Genomic DNA, 21,262 nt, shown 5'->3' with positions numbered 1-21,262 from the left:
CTGACGAGATGATGGGTGCAGCACACCAACATGGCACAAGTATACATATGTAACAAACCTGCACGTTATGCACATGTACCCTAGAACTTAAAAGTATAATAAGAAAAATTAATAAAAATAAAAATAAAATAAAAAAAAAAGAAAGTGTTAGGTCGAGATGGTCAAGTAGGCAGTTTAACATGTGAGTGTGGGGATTCAGGAAAGAAATCTGGGCTGAAACATGCTATCTGAAAAAGCCTGGAAATCAACAAAAGCAATATGTACCAGCTTGAGGGTTTCCTTGCAGGGTTATATCAAGGAACGCTTTGGTTTTTGTTTGTTTTTGTGTTTTTTTTGAGACAGGGTCTCCCTCTGTCACCCAGGCTGAGTGCAGTGGCCCTGTCACTGCTCACTGAAGCCTTCACTTTCCTGAACCAAGTGATCTTCCCACCTCAGTCCCACAAAGCAGCTGAGACTACAGGAGCGCACCACCATGACCAGCTAATTAAGTTTTTTTTTTTGTAGAGACAAGGTGCTACTATGTTACCCAGGCTGGTCTTGAACTCCTGGGCTCAAACGATCCTGTGACCTCAGTCTCCCAAAATGCTGGTATTATATGCATGAGCCCCTGTACCTAGCCAGGAATGCTTTGAATACTGTGTATCCTCCTATCACTGATAATCAAAAAGAAACGGGAACCAACATTGCAAAGCTGTGTCACAGGTTCTGAGTGTTCTAAATTCTTTCTGTAAATTTACTTAAGGAGTATACAATATTATCTTATTGGATAAATAAGGGAACTAATGTTCAGAGAGGTTATGTGCTTTGCCCAATCTTATACTGCAGAAAATCCTGGAGTCTAGATTTGAATAAGCACCCAGACCCAAGTGCATCTTCATGCCAGGCACTTTGCTGCCAGGACATCAGTGCTATGGAATGGCCCACCTCTCTGAGGCCAGATCCCCTTTAGCAACAGAAGAAATCTACCACTTGCAGCCCACACATTTTGATCCATTTGGTTAGCCACTGCAGCTCACTTACCACGTTCAGCAACATAATGATACAAAAGTTGATGCACACAGCAGTCCCTGTGGTTGCAACCTGAGAGTTATTCCTGATTAACGCCCACTTAAAGGCAGCGAAAGTGCTGACAGTCACCACCCGGTAAATGACGATCCCGAACACGGCAGCAATCACCACGCAGATCTGGCAGGAAGACAAGACACCCAGTGAACCCCTTGGTGGAATGTTACAGGAAGAGGATTCACATTCTTGGAACATCCTCTGATAGGAAAAGGAAGTAACGCCATGGCAGTACTGCTCAAGAGACCACAATCAAATATACACTTTTCATTGTGGTTAATACTTTCTCTTGTCTTTTTCTATTTTCTTTCTTATTAAAATAAAAGAACTGCATTGCTTGAAAGTTGAGAATCTATGTAAGCTATGGGGTAACACTTTTTAATGCAGAATATACACTAAGCAGATGGACAAATATTCATATGGAAATCCTATCATGTCACTTTTTGGTTTAAAATTATTGGTTTCCTGTTACTCTAGGATAAAAGCAAAACCTTTATGCAGCCTGCAAGACCCTCTCTAGCCCCTTTGGGCACCATTCTTCCTTCCTCTGTGGTCCCCACAGCTTCTCTCATTACATCAAACGGGTTAAGCACTCTCAATCATCAAGACTATCCCAATCTCTTGCTGAACACACACATACACATACACACACACACACACACACACACACACACACACACGGCCTAGTTAACACCTACTCATCCTTCCTCACTTCTCAGCTCAAACACCACTTCATAATAAAAGCTCTTCATGACTCCCAGACTATTTGTTGTTAGTGTTGTCATATGGTACCCATACCATATGGGTACATCTTTTTTCAGGATACTACTTATAATTTCTAACAATCAGTTTGACTATTCTTAGTCTCCCCTTCCAGAAAGTAAGCTCCATGAGGGCAGGGAAGGAGTTTGTTTTGCTCACATGGTTTCTACAGCACCTTAGCATAATTACAGGTGCATAGTAAGTGCTCAGTTATTTGCTTTTGAGTGAACCGTGTGATAGGTACATATCTTGTTAATCTGATATTCACACAGACTGAAGCATGTTTCCCTGAAGATTTCATGGCATTTGAGAACAATACAACATATCTTCTTTCTCTATGACATGCAGTTGTCCCTCAGTATCCTCATGAGGGATTGGCCCAGGACCACCTCCCAATACCATGATACCAAAATCCAGATGCTCAAGTTCCTTCTATAAAATAGTGTAGTATTTGCATATAACCTGTACACAACCTCCCATATACTTTAAATAATCTCTAGATTACTTATAATACCTGATACAATGTAAATGTTATGTAAATAGTTATACTGTATTGTTTAGGAAATAAGTGACATGTTCAGTACAGCTACAACCAACCTTTTTTAAAAACAATTTCCATCTGTGGTCAGTTGAATTCATAAATGCGGAACCCACAGAACACATAGGGCCGACTTTAATGCAAATCTGAGACTCCAAAAAGTTTTGCGACTTTCATTAGGTGATTCACCTAATATTAACATGTCTTAGAGACCTTAACCCACTTAATTATCAAAGGCTAGACCTTGAAGCCAGGCCTCAGGAAGGCCTCTGCTGATTTAGAGATTCCTTTTTTCACAAAAGTATTCCTGTTTTGCACAAAATTTATTTTCTGCTTACTTTTAAGGGAAATATGTTCTAAAAGCTCAAGTACAAGTCCTAGCTCAGACTGGTCAAAAGAACAATAAAATAAACAAAAACCTGTCCAGACCTTAATTGTAGTGCTGTTAATCAGGAGACAGGGGAAAGCTACACTGAAATTCAGACAAGGATGCCAATGAGGTAGGATGGACAGCTGGCTGGATTCAAAGTCAGAGGACAGATCAGAGCCTTAGCTCAGCTCTCACCCAGCAGTGTGACCTTGGGCAAGCTTGTCCTCTCCATAGCTCCAGCCTCCTGTGTTCCAGATTCCCCATTCATAGAACAGGAAAGCTTAATCTACGTCTATGAGTGTTTGTAAGAAACAATACAATAAATATGAATATGTACATAGAAGGAAAAGCATGACACAAATGCTTAAAAGCAGTATCTGTAGACAGGCATGGATTTGATTCTTGGCCCGAGCCAAAGAGTCTGGGTAAGCTGCCCAGCCCTTCATCTCCCCAGTTTCTTCACTGGCAAAAGGGAGTAGACTGTCTGGATTTGCTATAGTCTTGTCCTTCCTACTCTAATGGTCTAGGCATATATTTACATACTCATCATTTGAAAAAAGGAAAGGAGGATCCTAATAGTCCTTTATTTTTCTAAAATGACATTTTAGAAACATCTGCATATGTTTTGTACAGTAATTAACAGTGTTAAAGTTAAATTAACTGTGTTAAACGTCATTACTAAGACAGATTTTAGGAAAAGCTAAAATTCAGGTCTGTTTTCAAACTGACATGATCATTAGTGAGTCAGGAAACTAATTTTAGGAGACTAATCTGTCATTAAAAATATACTATAATAAAACAAAATCAAAGCTTATGCATATTATAAAGGTGAGCACTGTTTTACTTACACTGTTTTATACATCTATTTGCTTGGCATATTCGGGGTTATGACAGAGAATATATTTCTTATATATAGGCATGGTGAAAAGTTTGAAAAACACTGCTGTAGATCCTGTCTCACATTTTTTTACTTCTTTCAGCATCACATAGTAGAATATGGCAAGAGGAAAGAACATCAGATTAGAGGGTCTCAGCTCTTAGCTACTTACTGGCTGACCTTGGGCAAGTCCCATAACCTGTTGGAGTCTCAGTTGTTCCATCTGCAATATGGGGATAGCAACGCCATCCCTGACCACCAAACAAAGTTACTGTGAGGAATAAATAACAAAGTGCAAAAATATTTTGTAGAACTATGCAAATGCCCAGTATGATTACTGCTATTATGCTATAGGTTTGTACTTTATGAAACAAATTTTTTTTAAAGTTTCAAACCATAAAAAATATTCCAGATGCAGAAACGATAAGTCTGCTGCATTTATCTGTAAATGCTTGATAAGGTTCTGGCTTTCCAGAAATTGGATTCATCCGCTCTTTCTTGGAATACTTGGCTTCAAACTGGGGTCGTATTTCTTCCTAAAGGACAAGCAGACACATTTTAATGCACTAAAGAGATGCAAACACGGTAAGAAAAGAAATATCATTTTACCCCACCATAAAACAGAGTCAACAGCTGCCACACTAATTAGTCAACCAATGAAGTCGACTTGGGTGCCCAGGCTTAAATGTTTGAAAATTGGCCACTTGAAGAAAATCTAGAGTGAAGATCAAGATTTACTATCATCAAAAGCAAAGAAATTTGGACTAACAGTTACATTTATCTGTTATCTTATAAAACTATGCTTGAAGAAAAAAAACCCTGAGAATGGTATTTTAAAAGGGACAAGTTGTTTTGTCCTAATAGTTTGGAACAACTAATAAGCTTTTACTTTTATTACCAGAGAGTGATAAGAAACACCAGGACAAAGAAGCCTTCTCTACAGGAAAATGTTCAAAATCCATTTTGTAAGTTATAATGACAAAATAATTCTTAGTTTTCTCCTGCAATTCTTTTTTTGCATTTTATATTTAGTTCACTAAAACATGGTGAATCTACTTTTAATAAGTTCCTATAGGAGTCATTCATCTTTAACCGATAGACTTTAGATATATTCTTAATTCTTAATTGAAAACAATGTAAGCACCTTTCAAAACCAGTTGAAATCAAGGTTCCTCCAATTCTAAATCAAACTGAGATTTTATTCATTTAGCTGAGCCTTCCGAATGTGAAAAGCTTCTAACTAAAAGTAATTATGGGATTAGGAAAAGCAATCAGCAAGAGGGGACACTGATGTGGTTCCCGTTAATTAAGCATGTATTATGTTTGAGAGTTTCGGGAGAGGATGGCAAATGAGCAGAAACTCTGCTGAAATGAAGATTGAGTTAATCCAGGCAGAAATGGTCAAGATTCGGATGAAGGTACTGACAGAAAGCAAGGAACGAGCTGACAGAAGAGAGGTCACGGTGAGTGAGCCCAGTTTGGTAGCCGCCTGCCCATGTAGCGTGAAGGGTGGCCTTCACATGGCTCAGCCTGGCTCCTGCCACTGAATTAGCCTAAGGCTGGACTTCCCTTAGGGGCAGATCACGGGTAAGATCAGCAGGAGATACATTAGGAGCAGGCTCTGTCTTTCACTCATTTTAGGCAGTTACACTTGAGGAGATAAACATAGCAGACCCAGAATCTTCTGCTTCTTTGGGAAATTTCCAATTTATTAGGCCGTTAAGTGTTATCAAGAGCCCTTGAGCTAGTCATCTGAGAACTGCGGTCAATCATGGCTGTGTTCCTAGATGTTTCCGTCCATTTTCATACTGCTATGAAGAAATACCCGAGACTCGGTAAGTTATAAAGAAAAAGAGGGTTAATGGACTCACAGTTCCACATGGCTGGGGAGGCCTCACAGTCATGGTGAAAGGCGAAGGAGGAGCAAAGACACATCTTACATGGCGGCAGGCAAGAGGGAGCATGTGCAGGGGATGTCCCCCTTATAAAACCATCAGATCTCATGAGACGTATTCACTATCATGAGAACAGCACAGGAAAAACCCACCCCTGTGATTCAATTACCTCCCAGCAGGTCCATCCCCCAACACATGGGGATTATGGGAGCTACAACTAAAGATGAGATTTGGGTGGGGACACAGCCAAGCCATATCACTGGGTGTTATAGGCCAAATTGTGTCCTGCTTCCCCCAAATTTATCTGCTGAAGTCCTAACCCCCAGTACTGAATGTAACTATATGTGGAAACAGGCTTTTTTATAGAGATAATTAAGTTCAAATGAAGTCATTAGGATGGATCCTACTCCAATATGACTGGCGTCTTTATAAGAAGAGGAAATTTGGACACAGAGACACCCAGGAGGAAGACGATGTGAAGACACAGGGAGAAGATAGCCATCTATAAGCCAAGAAGAGAGGCCTAGAACAGATCCTTCCCTGATGGTTCTCAGAAAGAACCAACCCTGTTGACACCTTGGCTTGTACTTCTAGCCTCCGGAACTGTGAGCATGTAAGTTTCTATTGTCGAAGCCACCCAGTCTGTGGTACTTTGTTATGGCAGCCCTGACAAACTAATGTGCAAGGTTGCCCCAGAAGGTCTGCAGCGAGTCTGGGTTTTTCTGCACAATAAGGTGGAAACCATGGGCTAGAAGTGAGGCATTTCCACAAGGAATCCCAAGCTGGGAACGGCTACGTACGTAGGCTCCTGTACAAAGGTATGCAGAGTGAGAGGATAATTCAGCACTCCGCACTTTTTATCAGGGACTGGGAAGACAGAAGGCTCCAGACTTGTAAGGGATACATACGTTCCCCAGAAGGGTGCCCACATCAGGGGCCCATCACAAATGCCAACAATGATTGTAGACTGGTTTGGTCAAAGTTACTCAAATAGGGCCACACTTTACAGCTAGAAGGGGAAAATTTAGTCCCACTTCTTTTCATTAGAGATTTTTAAAGTCCAAAGGTGAAGTAAATTGCCCAAGGTGACTTCCAGGAAAAAACATTTTCCATCCCACTGGGAACTGTTCCCATGAACACATGTAACCAGAAACAGTAGAATGGCACCACATAAGAGGAAGTTCTGAATGCAGCCCTGCTGCTACCAATAGGTGTCATAGCCTGGGAAGCTTCTTCAAACCTAGAATATATATATACACACACACATACCTAGAACCTAGAAAAAATGTGTGTGTATATATATACACACACACACACATATATTTATTTGAGACAGGGTCTCACTCTGTCACTCAGGCTGGAGTGCAGTGGTGTAATCTTGGCTTACTGCAATCTCCGCCTTCTGGGTTCAAGCAATTCTTGTGCCTCAACCTCCCAAGTAGCTGGGATCACAGGTGTGTGCCACCACACCTAGCTAATTTTTGTGTTTTTAGTAGCGATGGGGTTTCACCATATTGGCCAGGCTGGTCTCGAACTCCTGGCCTAAAGACACAGGGAGAAGATGGCCATCTATAAGGTATCCTCAAATCCTCCTCCTGGCCTGAAGTGGTACCCCCGCCTTGGCCTCCCAAAGTGCTGGGATTACAGGCATGAGTCACTGCACCTGGCCTGGAGAATATTTATAAAAACATGAGAGAAAGCCTTATCAGGAGAACAAGGATTGCTGAAAATCCCAGTATCATGTATCAAAACCTCCTGTTGTACACCTTAAATACATTCAAAACCAAACCAAACCAAACCAAAAAACTACCCAAACATGTTCATGGGAAAAGGGGGACAGGCAGCCATTCAGGAGGCATAGTTTGAAGAAAACAAACAACAACAAAAATACCTCTCAAAATTACTTCCCCCACCAAGCCTACCACAGGGCTAAAATTCACATCATTCATATTTCTGAAAGATTCCTTTTGAAACATGAAAATATACACATGTGTTCCCTTCAAGGAAAACACATTAATAGCCATGATCACATTACACATATATGAGTAGTTTATCTGATTTACTGACACAGCAAGGCTCTGAGGAAATGAGACTCAGGAGGGGTAAGAGATAATGAACGAGAGGGAGGAGAGCAGGGCTGAGGCCTGGACCAACTGTCAGGGGAAGCAGGATCTAAGAGGGGACCGTGGTGACCACGCCCCGTGTGGGTACTTGAGACTTCCAACAGGAATGGGAGCAAGAAGAGAGTATCAGAACCAGACAGGTCAGAGGAGCACGATGGACTGGCCTAGAAGACGCTAAGGGAGAGTGATGGGACTGAGTCTGGCTCTCCTTGGCAGTTTTGTCGAGAGCTGGCCGTCCATTTAGCCACGTCTCATAAGGTGGCCGCTTCAGAGTGGATTCTCCTCAGCACTGAACACTTGATATCATACTTCAGAGCCTGTGCACACCCGGGCACTGTCCTGGGTGCTGCTCACAGATGCACTGCCTTGGGGTAATTCTCTTGGAAGAATTGCTTCCATGTACCTGGAGATGTCAAATGAATGCTCTTTTTCTGCTGAAGTTAAAGAAAAAAGGATGATTTTTAAGAAAATGAAAACAAAACAAAACAACTACACCACCAATTCTTCTGGTTCCTCTACCTACAAGTGGAATTCTTCACTTAATCAAGGGATTTGATTCCACTAAGGAATCAAAAATTTTAAAACATTGTCAGTCCCTTTTTATACTGCTTGACATTTTCTCAAAAGGCAATTGAAAATGCTTTATGAGCACACCTAACTTCCGTCACAGAACAGAGAGTGATGATTCGGAGGGGTCGTGTGGTTCTGGGTGATTTGCTTTTTAAAATATTCTGAGGTAAATGATACAAACCTCCTCTTCTTCCCAGTCTATCAAATCCCAGTCATAAGCAATTACTGCTCGCCGTCTTTTCCAAAACTCCAGGAAAACTGTTGCTGGAACAAGCAGAGAAAGACAAAGACATTTTTGAATAAAAGTAAAACAAGACTCTTAACTGTGTCACTGAATAATGAAGCCATTGCCAAGAATGACAGTTGTTAGTGTAAGCATCCTCGAATATCAGAATTTCCAGCTAAACTTCATTTCACAAGGACTACTTTCTGAGAATTACTAAGCTTGTGTCAGACATAATGAAAAATGAGAGATTTCACTTAGAATTAAATTAAGCTGATTTACAAGTTGAGGCAGAACAGACTTAATAGAATGACAAATTCTTACATTCTGGGATGTCAGGATTCAGAAAACTGGATTACCGACATCTATCTAATTGATACAGCATTTATTTTTATTTTTTCTATTGCCTAAACATGGGTAAGCAAGCCCTTATTTTTTAAAGTGAGAGGCAGGTAGGAGCAGAAAAGTCAAAATGAAACTTGACAGTTCACATGTAATTGATAGTGACTTCCTGTCCCTTCAAATCCTCCTCACAGCAAATACCTATGTAAAATATATTTTCCCGTTTTATTGGAAGGAGTCCTGTTGTTTCTCTTTTCTCCAAACCATCTCTTTGTTGCCACAGTGAGGATAAAAGTGGGTAAGTCTATTAAGAACTTTCTCCAGTAAGTGGGAGGTGGCTGGCCTCCCCATGCAGAGAAATCTGGGAGTTATCTTCATTCAGCCAAGATAATGTTCTACTCAATTCCATAAAAGCATATCAACTTAAATGAATTATTGAGCATCATGCAATAAAAGTGAGAGAGAGAGAGAGAGAGAGAGAATAAGACACAAGACACACTCCTGCTGTCTTGGAAGGCACAATGCAAATGCAGGGGCACACACACACACACACGCATACACACACTCCCTCACTCACACTTACTCTGAGAATGACTATAAGGATATAACAGACATACCCTAGGAGAGAGAATGGTTGGATATTTCTCTTATGGGCCTTGTCATGCAGTTAGACTTACAGAAGGTAGAAATAAATTAGATATTAGGAATCCATTTCATGAAGGAAAGTAAATATGCACATGGCCATGTCAAAAAATATAATTACTTTCTTCTTTTCTATTCTCCCTTGTTCACACATTACCTCCTCCTTAGTAGTATTCAGACACTGAAGACATATTCTTAAAATAAGTAGCTAGAAAGACAGTACAGAGTGACAGATAAGAGTTCTTGGGCATGCAGCCTAGACAGTCCTAAATTTGAAATCCAGATCAGATACAAGCTGTGCTACTGTTGGCAAATCAATTAACTTTTCAAAGCCTTAATTTCTGGATAAGCAAAAGAAGGAGGGTAATACAGGTCCACAATCCCTTATCTGCAATGCCAAAATTCAAAATGCCCTAAAATTTTAAGTGCTTTTCCCCTGAGTTTGACACAAACTCATCTGGTGGTGAGCCCTGACCTAGAGGTTATATGTGAGGCTACATATAACCTCTATTTATTACCCTTAGTGAGACTTTTCATGTATTAAAAGCAGCCATACAAATGTATTTGAGTACATTAGTATGTAGTACCCAGGCCTCCTGGGACATTTAATAATATATGGTATATTCAGTACCTTTCTAAAATCTGAAAGATTCTGAGTAGTTACAGTTATTAAGGAAGATACACCTAAAATAATCAAATGTCTTATTCTGGAAGATAGAAATTAAAACAAATATATGTGTTTATTTGTGTCAAGGCTGAGCAGCTGTTTTCGACTGGAGTCCTTCCAGTGAGTCTGGCTGTCTCAGGGATCCCCAAAGCCATCCCCAGGTTTGATTTACTAGGAAGATTCACAGGACACAGAATACAGTTGTACTGATGGCTAAGATTTATTACAATGAAACACTATAAAGCAAAATCTGCAAAGGGAAAAGGTGCATGGAGCAAAGTAGAGAGGAAACAGGACAAGCTTCCAAGAGTTGTCTTCCAGTGAAGTCACACAGGATGTACTTAATTCCTCCGCAACGAGCTGTGACAACGCATGTGAAATGCAGTTTAACAGGGAAGCTGGTTAGAAACTCAGTGCCCAGGGTTTTTATTGGGGGCTGTTCACATAGGCACCAGCTGCCTAGCACGTACTAAAATTCCAGAGTTCTAGGAAGAAAGCATAAATTGTATTGTTTGCACATGTAGTTTATGCATCACGAGTTATTCTTAGCAGTCAGGGTGGTGGAAACTGTCTTGAAAGCCAAGTTCCCAGATACCAGCCAAGGGCCACCCTTGCAAGCAGGCCTTTCTAAAGCAGGCCTGCTGTATTAACTCTTTTCTGCACGCTTGCCCTGTGCCTCACCAAACTGTCTTTGCACAGAGTCCCTGGGGTCTTTCCTTTCTCAGGTCCTCTAGCCCCTCAAGCAAATGCCACTTTATAAAGACTTTCCCTCCTTGGTCTCTAGAGTTTCCCTGTCCTTGAAGAGACAAGTGGCCCAGCTCCTGAATATGTGACTATTTTCCATAAAAATTCGGAAGGTACCCCCATGGGCACAAAGACACTTGATGAGGGACCATTCTGGGACAGCCTCAGGCCACAGGATTCACATCCAGTCTGTCTTACTGGCAGCTGCTGCTCTCACTAAGCCCTATCAACCCTCTATGGTTCTCATCTGAGGGAAGTGACTTCTAAGATGAGCCAGTGGCTGTCACAATTAGTTCATCACCCTTCCTCAGGATTCCTGCTGAATCCTGCCTGGAGGACACAGAGATTCTAACCATTAATTCCCTGTGTTGGTCTGTTCAGGCTGCTGTAACAAAATACCATAAACTGGGTAGCTTATAAACAATAGAAATTTATTTCTCACTGGTCTGGAGACTGCAAAATCCAAGATCAAGGCACCAGCAGATTTGGTGTCTGGTGAGGGTCGCTTTCTGGCTCATAGATGGTACCCGCCAGCTGTGCCCTTACACAGTGGGAGACGTAGCTAGCTCTCTGGGGTCTCTTTTATAAGTACAATAATCCAACCATGAGGGCTTTGCTCTCATGCCCTAATCACTTTCCAGAGGCCCCCCTTACTAACACCTTCACCTTAAAGAATAGGATTTCAACATATGAATTTTGGGGGACATAAATATTCACACTATAATATTCCCTTCTTTGGCTAGTAATCCTCTCCCTTCTTCCATTATAGTACTCAAGAGGAAGAGAAGAAGAAATTAGCTGCTTGTGCAACTGTCATTCCCTTGTCGGTGTTTTTGTATGAAATGACCATTCATCTGAGGAAGAAGAATCTGCTTCTATCTGTACCTATGAAAGGTAATCAAACCAAGACATGTGGTCTCTTTTCAAGGCAAAGTTCCAATCCCTCATTACGCCATGGTTTAAACTCCCTCCTCTGAATACTCACAGCCTTGGGAGCCCCTGCACTTTCAGTGTGCCTAGTTATACACTGTCTTATGTCATGAGTTCACACTTTCTTGTCTCCTTCAAAGCTGGTTTATGCTATACATATTTTTGTTATGTACATATATCTATCTTTATGTTTTATATAAATATATATGTGTGTGTGTGTACGTGTGTATATATACACACACATATATTTCTCTTATACTACCTGGCACCACAAGTTTGATTAAAAAGTGTATTTCTTTTATGGCTTTATTCTCCAAAGATGAAATTCCTAAGAGTTTTGTCAAGGTTTTTTTTTCTTTTGGTACATGGAACTCTTTCCACAAGAATTTTCTCAGCTAAAGCATCAGCACACTTAGCCTTACTGCTGGCATTTTGAACTCCTTAGATTCCAATCTATCATTTTACGTTGCTAATGATTTCTCTAAATCCAGATCCAACCAGGTGTCCTGGGAATCACTGGAGCCACATCGCCTGTAGAATAAAATCTGTTAGCAGCTCAGGATGCAAAGCTCATAAGCCCAACTTGCTCTGCCCTGACGCACCTCAGACTCCAGGCTAACTCATAACACTTCCACACATGAGCTGTTTTATACTTTCTCAGTTTTGCCCACACCATTTCCTTAGCTAGTAATGTTTTTTCCTATTTAGGTCCATCTGGTCAACTCCCACCCCCACTTTCAGGTTTAGCCCCGTGTGTTCTGTAACTACACCCCCTGAATCATCCCTGTGCACCCATGCTGAGTTGTGCACACAACTCTAGGTCAGCACTAATCACACCATTCAGCACTGTAAAAACAAAACCAATACAAACCCAAACCTGGATCATATCTCTGACTAGTCTGTGGACTTCCTGAGAGCAGAGCTGTATCTTAGTTGTCTTTATACCTTCAGAGTCTAGCACAGCAACTGGCACACAGAGAGGCTCAGTAAATGCATAAAGGAAATGCTGTCCTGAGAATGAAAGCAAATGTGGAAAACTATACTAAATTTTCTAAATATTTTCATATGCTTATAAGAAATTAAGATATGAATTTGAAGAATATGCAGCTATATTTTCTGAATGCCTTACATACCAGGGCCTATTAAATAACTTCATAATAATATCAAAGTTTGAAACTTCCTATGCTTCTCCTTTGTCTTGCAATAAAAGCGTGATTCTGTTCTAACTATCACTCCCATTATTTGGTTGTGTGGACCCTGTGGCAGAGACTACCGACTGTCCTCTAAGATTCTTTCTTTCTTTCCTCCACAATAAAATGATTGTTGCTGAGAATATGGTTGCCTATATTTATTGTATTTCCCAGATACCCTTGCATTAGATGTGACCAAAGGATAGTTCTCAGCAGTGACATATGAGCACAGGTGATATGATGTGTCGTACTAGCCTGTTGACTTCTTAAAACATCGCGGGATGCATTTTCCATATCCACTTTCCCCTTGTGGATGGGTAGAACCGAGGTGACCCAGTGAGACTGTGAAAGTGATGACAAGGTCTGGGGGTATGGGAAAACAGCTCTTTTGTAGGAACATGAGTCCCTGAGTGATCATGTATAGTGGAGTTGTCTGCCAGCCTGGAATGCTCACGTCATACTTTTATATACGATAGAAATTAATTTCTGTGTTTTTTAATGCCACTGAATGATGTTAGGCCTTTGGGCTACAGTGACCTAACCTTATCTTAACGAACACAGGCACTTTACCTTAACGGAGACGAAGTCACCTGGTCACTGAGACATTGCATTGAAGGCATGAAGCTGAAACAACCTGTCTACCATTTCCCTCACAGATCTTAGAGAAGGACACTCTCAAGCCACAACATCCGACACTCGATTAATTGTATTTACAAGACAGAGTTTCACATGTTTTTTCCGCTCCATTTTCTACCTTCACCTTCACCATGTACCTACCTACTCACAAATAAAATAAAATAAAACCTACTCACAAATAAAGTTCACCTGAGGTGTTAATGCCAGTCCGAAATAGCAATTTTCTTACAACGTTAGTGGACATAATAGGAAAATCCGAGGATTCTACTCTCTAAGTAAAGGTAGGATCAGGGGTAGTGTTCAGGTAGGTTAGTGTTCAGATACTGGGACACTCTTGGCTCAGAATCACAGACCGTTGAGAACGGTGTCTCATGAAGCCCATCACGGACACAAAAGGGACAGGACTGAATGTTCTTCAGTCCACACCCTATTATTTTCTTCTTTTTTTAAAATTATACTTTAAGTTCTAGGGTACATGTGCACAACGTGCAGGTTTGTTACATAGGTATACATGTGCCATGTTGGTTTGCTGTACTCATTAACTCGTCATTTACATTAGGTATTTCTCCTAATGCTATCCCTCCCCCTGCCCCTCACCCCACGACAGGCCTTGGGGTGTGATATTCCCTGCCCTGTGTCCAAGTGTTCTCATTGTTCAATTCCCACCTATGAGTGAGAACATGCAGTGTTTGGTTTTCTGTCCTTGTGATAGTTTGCTGAGAATGATGGTTTCCAGCTTCATCCATGTCCCTGTAAAGGACATGAATTCATCCTTTTTTATGGCTGCATAGTATTCCATGGTGTATATGTGCCACATTTTCTTAATCCAGTCTATCATTGATGAACATTTGGGTTGGTTCCAAGTCTTTGCTATTGTGAATAGTGCCACAATAAACATACGTGTGCATGTGTCTTTATAGTAGCATGATTTGTAATCTTTTGGGTATATACTCAGTAATGGGACCACTGGGTCATATGGTATTTCTAGTTCTAGATCCTTGAGGAATCACCACACTGTCTTCCACAACGGTTGAACAGTGTAAAAGCTTTCCTTTTTCTCCACGTTCTCTCCAGCATCTGTTGTTTCCTGACTTTTTAATGATCGCCATTCTAATTGTTGTGAGATGGTATCTCATTGTGGTTTTGATTTGCATTCGTCTGCTGGCCAGTGATTGATGAGCATTTTTTCATGTGTCTGTTGGCTGCATAAATGTCTTATTTTGAGAGTGTCTTTTTGTATCCTTTGCCCACGTTTTGATGGGTTTTTTTTTCTTCTTCTTCTAAATTTGTTTAAGTTCTTTGTAGATTCCGGATATGATATTAGCCTTTTGTCAGTTGGGTAGATTGCAAAAATTTTCTCCCATTCTGTAGGCTGCCTGTTCACTCTGATGGTAGTTTCTTTTGCTATGCAGAAGCTCTTTAATTAGATCCCACTTATAAATTTTGACTTTTGTTGCCATTGCTTTTGGTGTTTTAGTCATGAAGTCTTTGCCCATGCCTATGTCCTGAATGGTATTGCCTAGGTTTTCTTCTAGGGTTTTACGGTATTTTCTGAAATAGAACAATTATTATCAATTTCAAATAAATTTGTGGCAGGCTGCTATATATTTACCAAAATGATTTCTTAGCCTCCTCATCATAGTTCGATTATATTTTTGCAGTCTTTATCTCAGATGTGTCCACAAACCAAGTTTAGGCTGATGGAAAGTAAGAAGTGATATATGTCATTTTTGGACAAAGATTTAAGAAGTAGGTATATCTTCCCTCTGCTCCCTTTATACTTTAGCTGAATGAATAGAGAATGCTGAAGATCCAGAAGGGCATGCAGCCACAAGATGGAAGGAACTCATCCACCCATATGAATGATCATAAGGAAAACCATCTGCCAACCAGGAACATCTGACTGGGCTCTATCAAACACCAGGTTGTGATGTTTGTGTATTATAGCAGCTAACTTTACTCATCCTAACTAATACAGGGTTTTTCTGGGAAACAAAGCAAGGATTAATATTCTGCAAATAGGGAGGAAAAAACACTGTACCATTCATCATGTTACTAAGGCATTTAGACAGATTTACACAGTAAAAACTCCCCTTTCAGATGCATATCTTAGGTTCCAAGGAAGGGTTAAAATGCTGTACCTTTTTAAATTCAATTTTAAAAAACATTTTTGTGGGTACATAGTAGGTATATATATTTATAAGGTACAGGAGATATTCTGCTACAGGCACACAATGCATTATAATCACATCATGGAAAATTGGGTATCTAATCCCTCAAGCATTTATCCTTTGTGTTACAAACAATCCAATTATATTATTTTAGTTGCTTTAAAAAGTACAGTTAAATTATTATTGACTATAGTCTCCATGTCGTGCTATCAAGTATTAGGTCTTATTCATTCTATTTCTTTGTGTACTCATTAACCATCCCCCCTCCCCTTCACCCCTCCACCACCCCCCCCACACTATCCTTCCCAGCCTGTGGTAACCATCTTTCTATTCTCTACCTTCATGAGTACAACTGTTTTCACTTTTGGATCTCACAAATAAGTGAGAACAACATGGGAAGTTTGTCTTTCTGTGCTTGGCTTATGTCACTTAACATGACTTTCAGTTCCATCCATGTTGTTGTAAATGACAGGATCTCATTCTTTTTTTCTTTTTATGGCTGACTAGTACTTCATTGTGTATAAGGGCCACATTTTCTTTATTCGTACATCTGCTGATGGACACTAAGGTTGCCTCCAAATCTTGGCTATTGTGAACAGTGCTAGAGCAAGCATAGGAGTGCAGATATCTCTTCAATATACTGATTTCCTTTCTTTTGAATATATACCTGACAATGAGATTGCTGGATCATACAGTAGCACTATTTTTGTTTGTGAGGAGACTCGAAACTTTTCTTCACAGTGGTTGTACTAATTTATATCCCCACCAACAGTGTAGAAATGTTCCCTCTTCTCCACATCCTTCCCAGAATTTGTTGTTGCCAGACTTTTGGATAAAAGCCATTTTAACTGGGGAGAGATGATATTTCATTGTAGTTTTGAGTTGCATTCCTATGATGAGCAATGATATTGAGCACCTCTTCATATGCCTGTTTGCCATTTGTAGGCCTTCTTTTGAGAAATGTTTATTCAATTTTTTGCCTATTTTAAAATAGTATTATTAGGTCTTTTTCCTACAAAGTAGTTTGAGCTGCTTACATATTCTGGTTATTAATCCCTTGTCAGATTGATAGTTTACAAATATTTTCTCCCATTCTGTGGGTTGTCTCTTCACTTTGATTGTTTCCCTTGCTGTGCAGAAGCTTTTTAATATGATGTGATCCCATTTGTCCATTTTTAATGCTTTGGTTGACTGTTCTTGTAGGGTATTACTCAAGAAATGTCTTCTCAGTTTCATGTCTTGGAGAGTTCCCCACTGCTTTCTTTTAGTAGTTTCATAGTTCGAGGTCTTATATTCAACTCTTTAATCCATTTTGATCTGATTTTTTTGTGTATATGGGGAAAGATAAGGGTCTAGTTTCATTATTCTGCATATGGATATCCAGCTTTTCCAGAACCATTTATTGAAGAGTCTTTTCCCCAATGTATATTCTTGGCACCTTTGTCAAAAATGAGTTCACTGTAAGTGTGTGGATTTGTTTTGGGGCTCTCTATTCTATCCCATTGGTCTACGTGTCTGTTTTTTATGCTAGTACTTGGCTTTTTTGGTTACTATAGCTCTACAGTGTAATTTGAGGTCAGGTAATGTGATTCTTCCAGTTTTGTTGTTTTTGCTCAGGATAACTTTGGCTATTCTGAGTCTTTCGTGATTCCACAAAAATTTTAGGATTATTTTTTCTATTTCTGTGAAGCACGTAATTGGTATTTTTATAGGGATTGCATTGAATCTGTAGATTGCTTTGGGTCGTGTGGGCATCTTAACAATATTGATTCTTCCAATCTATGAACATGGACTATTCTTCCATTTTTTGTGTCCTCTCCAATTTCTTTGTTTTTTCTTTTTAGTAGCACTATTATTTTATTATATACTTTATAAAAAACAAATGCTCAAAGACATACACTGCCCCTTCCCATGGCCACTAGGGAGGGAGCTTATACCTTTCCTAATGTAGATCTGGCCATCTTATAAAGTAGACCACATTATCTGTTTCCATATATACCCATAGATACTTTTCTCCCCTCAAATATTTATATCTCAACTAAAAAAAAAAAAAAAAAAAGGAGATGCAAAGAGTATATAAAGATAAATGAGACTTTCTTGCTGCTATTATAGTACAAACATCAGATGACTACCAGGGGAGTAACAGTGGACAAAACAAAAACACAAACCGCACTTTCAGTGAGGAATGAAAGGTCTGTTACTTGCCTCAAGTAGCTGAATCACCTGCTGTAACTGGCACTTCCCTGACATTCATGGGTTTGTAGGGACATGGGCCAGGTGATTGCTTCTACTTGTTTCCAGAAGGCATATGTCTCCTACACCCTTTCTTAGTAACTAAAGATGTACTACAAGAGAACTCAGTATTCGGATTCTGCCTAGAGGTATTAAATGCACAAGGAAAAATTAGTTATGTCCAATTAGCAAGCAATAATATTTTTAAACCAACATGGTTAAATGTTAAGATTTGCAGAAATCAAAATGTTTATTCACATAATTTTAAACTAAAGTTGAAGATAATAAATCTTCCGTGGTAATGATTTAAGTGCAAGTGATGCTTGGCTCTCTTTCACATTCATTTGTTTTCTTCAGAATGAAGGCATATCAGTTATTCTTGAACAAGTCAATACAGCTCTGCAAAAGGGAGACACTGTTCCTTGCATGTTTTATTTCCATTTCAGACATTTCAATTAGGTTCTTTCTAAATGCTGCCACTTTCTTCCGTTTGAAATTTATCAGTTCTTCTTTTGCAGATTTAGAAAGCTATTCAAATTTCTGGCAGCACTCCTGCTGGTGTGCCTCAGCCAACTTGATGTCTTTGCTCTTTAAACTGGGCCTTATCCAGAGCTTTGTTTGAGTTCTCATAGTCAATGAGGATTTTGGTGCATCTGTATGAGAGATCCTTAGCAGCCTCGATGTTGAGCATGTAGAATCGGGGGAACTCTGTTAGCTTTAAATCTTTATCTTATGAGATTCGACCCTCTACTTTCCTAAGTTTTTCAAACAGCTCAGCAACCTTCAATAGATACTTTTTGATGACTGCAGGCTCTTCTAAAGCCAGGCTATGTAAGCAGGCTGCAGTGTGGATATAGACATCGGCAACATTTTTATGAGATCTGGTCATTTTGTCAGATTTCACACAAGAATCTTTGATCCTATTGTAACAGTTAATAAGGAAGTTATTCTCTTGCTCAAAGAAGTCATCTACCTCCTTAACTCTAGTAAAAAGGACTGCATCAGCACCTTCACCACGCTTTTGAAGAAGCCACCAAACATCTCTGTAGTATTTTTCCACCTAACACTTAGATTCTGATCATATTCCAGGAAAACATGAAAGTTGTGAACTTTACTGAGAACAGGGTGAGAAGAAAGCCACTAAAGAAAGGCTTCATGGGAGGACACAGTCTTCTTAAAAACAGCAAGATACTCAGCTTGCAGTTTTTATTTCATCTTGGCAAATTCTTCTTTGGTCATAGACCCTTCACCTTCTCCCAGTTTCTGCATTTTCTCTCAAGGACCATCGAAGTCACGCTTCATAGGAGCAGGCAGAATCTGCAGCAGAGGCAGGAACTCATGAGCCTCTTGTCCCAGTAGCAATGTTTTCTAGTTGGTGCCTCATTCTACTCTTGCTGGTCCACAGGAGACAACCACTCCACTCATATAGGGCTACTTAAAAGTCAACTCCTGTTTTTTCTTAACCTTCCCTATTTCTTCTGGCCATTTAAAAGGAGGTGTCTTTCTGTATTCACTTTGATGGCAATCATTTGCCCAGTTTATCCATTACAGACAATCGTTCAGAGCACAACAGTGTCTATACTGCTTCAATGTTGGCCTAAAACTAGTGTAACGAATGCTAAACACCAATGATTAGCCATCAAGATTATGAAGTCTCTAGTATTTCAAAGGATTTTTTTCCTAATCCCAAAGCATAATCAAGGACTCTAATTTTGAATGAACAGAACATATCTAAATATAAGCTTCAGTACTAATTTTGTTTAATTATTAAGAAATTGTCATTTGGACAGATTCTTCAGTCTGTGTGGCAGGACAAAAAGGATGGAAATCTCCTTTAAAATCAGCTAAGTCTCTGTTCCTGCAGCTAAGAATTAAGGATCAAGGGCTGAAAACTGCCTCCTTGGCCACTTTTCTGTTTTTGGGAGACAGAGTCTCACTCCGTCACCCAGGCTGGAGTGAAGTGGTGCAACCTCGGCTCACTGCAACTTCCACCTCCCAGGTTCAAGGGATTCTCCTGCCTCAGCCTCCCCAGTAGCTGGGACTACAGGTATGCGCTACCATGCCCGGCTAATTTTTTATATTTTTAGTAGAGACAAGGTCTCATCATGTTGCCCAGGCAGGTCTTGAAATCTTGAACTCAGCTAATCCACCCACTTTGGCCTCCCAAAGTTCTAGGATTACAGGCATGGCCTCCTTCAGCACTTTTGAGAAATCTTATCACATACTATTACCAATACTGCTGTTTCCTAGAAATCAATTCTACTGACATTGGAAAGAACATACCAGAGAAAAACCAAACCTAAAGGCAGATAAGACTAAAGTCATTATACTGTTTACACCACTTTACAACATAAATAATGTAAGCCTGTATGCATTACCTCAAAGCTGCAATATTGTTCCTTCACATATTTTCCACTTAACCAACAGTTAGCAAATACTCTAGTAGGTAGACGAAATGAAAATTTTCACAATCCATTACACAAAGTAGACATAAATCTCTTTAAACTAAATGAATAATAAGGCAGAAAGAACTAGCTTATTTGATTTTCTGAAACACTCACAATAAGCCCAGCATAGACTGTTCTTTCAAAAAGAGTATTGTGTAGTCACACAAAGTCTTCTTGTTGCCTTGTAACAGAAAACTCTGGACTCTGAAATGTGGGCAGTGTGGTTTTTGTAGGCACTGTAAATATGACCTTATCTCACTGAGCGCATCAGGTATGTCAATCTGAAGCGAGGGATCAACATTGACGTCCACAGATACAGATCTCGGCTTACTGCGGTCCTCCTCCTGCTGCTGCAGCAACTCAGGAACAGTGGCCATGGCGACACAGGACTCAAGCAGGGGCCGCCTGACCTTGCTCTGCTCTGGGAGGAGGCCACTGACTATAGGGCCGCAACAGGGACTCAAAGCCAGGGACACTCTCCCAGCAAGTCACCTCTAGAGAAAGCTTCTTCAATTTCTTTTGTCAGTGTTTTATAGTTTTCATTGTGGAGATCTTTTGTTTCTTTGGTTAATTCCTAGTTATTTGATTGTATTTGTAGCTATTATAAATGGGATTACTTTCTTGATTTCTTTTTCAGATTGTTCACTGCTGGCATATAAAAATGCTACTGATTGAATATACATTCTTCTCAGCGCCACATCGCACTTATTCCAAAATTGACCACATAGTTGGAAGTAAAGCACTCCTCAGCAAATGTAAAAGAACAGAAATTATAACAAACTATCTCTCAGACCACAATGCAATCAAACTAGAACTCAGGACTAAGAAACTCAATCAAAAC

General features: G+C 40.0%; 1 protein-coding gene and 1 pseudogene across 1 annotated transcript in view; both read right to left on the bottom strand.

Annotated features, from left to right (window-relative positions):
* The window catches only part of ANO4 (anoctamin 4), a 411,426-nt gene that overhangs the window by 42,927 nt on the left and 347,237 nt on the right, over window positions 1–21,262 (bottom strand). The window contains 3 exon segments of the mRNA XM_017887290.1: window positions 1,017–1,185; window positions 4,005–4,145; window positions 8,379–8,461. Coding sequence (XP_017742779.1) covers window positions 1,017–1,185; window positions 4,005–4,145; window positions 8,379–8,461 — 393 coding nt within the window.
* Window positions 18,344–20,822, bottom strand: LOC108538941 (sorting nexin-5-like; annotated as a pseudogene).

The sequence above is a fragment of the Rhinopithecus bieti genome, unplaced genomic scaffold (genome assembly GCF_001698545.2).
Source record: "Rhinopithecus bieti isolate Rb0 unplaced genomic scaffold, ASM169854v2 scaffold_15133, whole genome shotgun sequence".
NCBI classification, from domain to species: domain Eukaryota; kingdom Metazoa; phylum Chordata; class Mammalia; order Primates; family Cercopithecidae; genus Rhinopithecus; species Rhinopithecus bieti.
The sequence above is the reverse complement of the archived record's forward strand: the minus strand, read 5'-3'. Positions and strand labels throughout refer to the sequence as shown.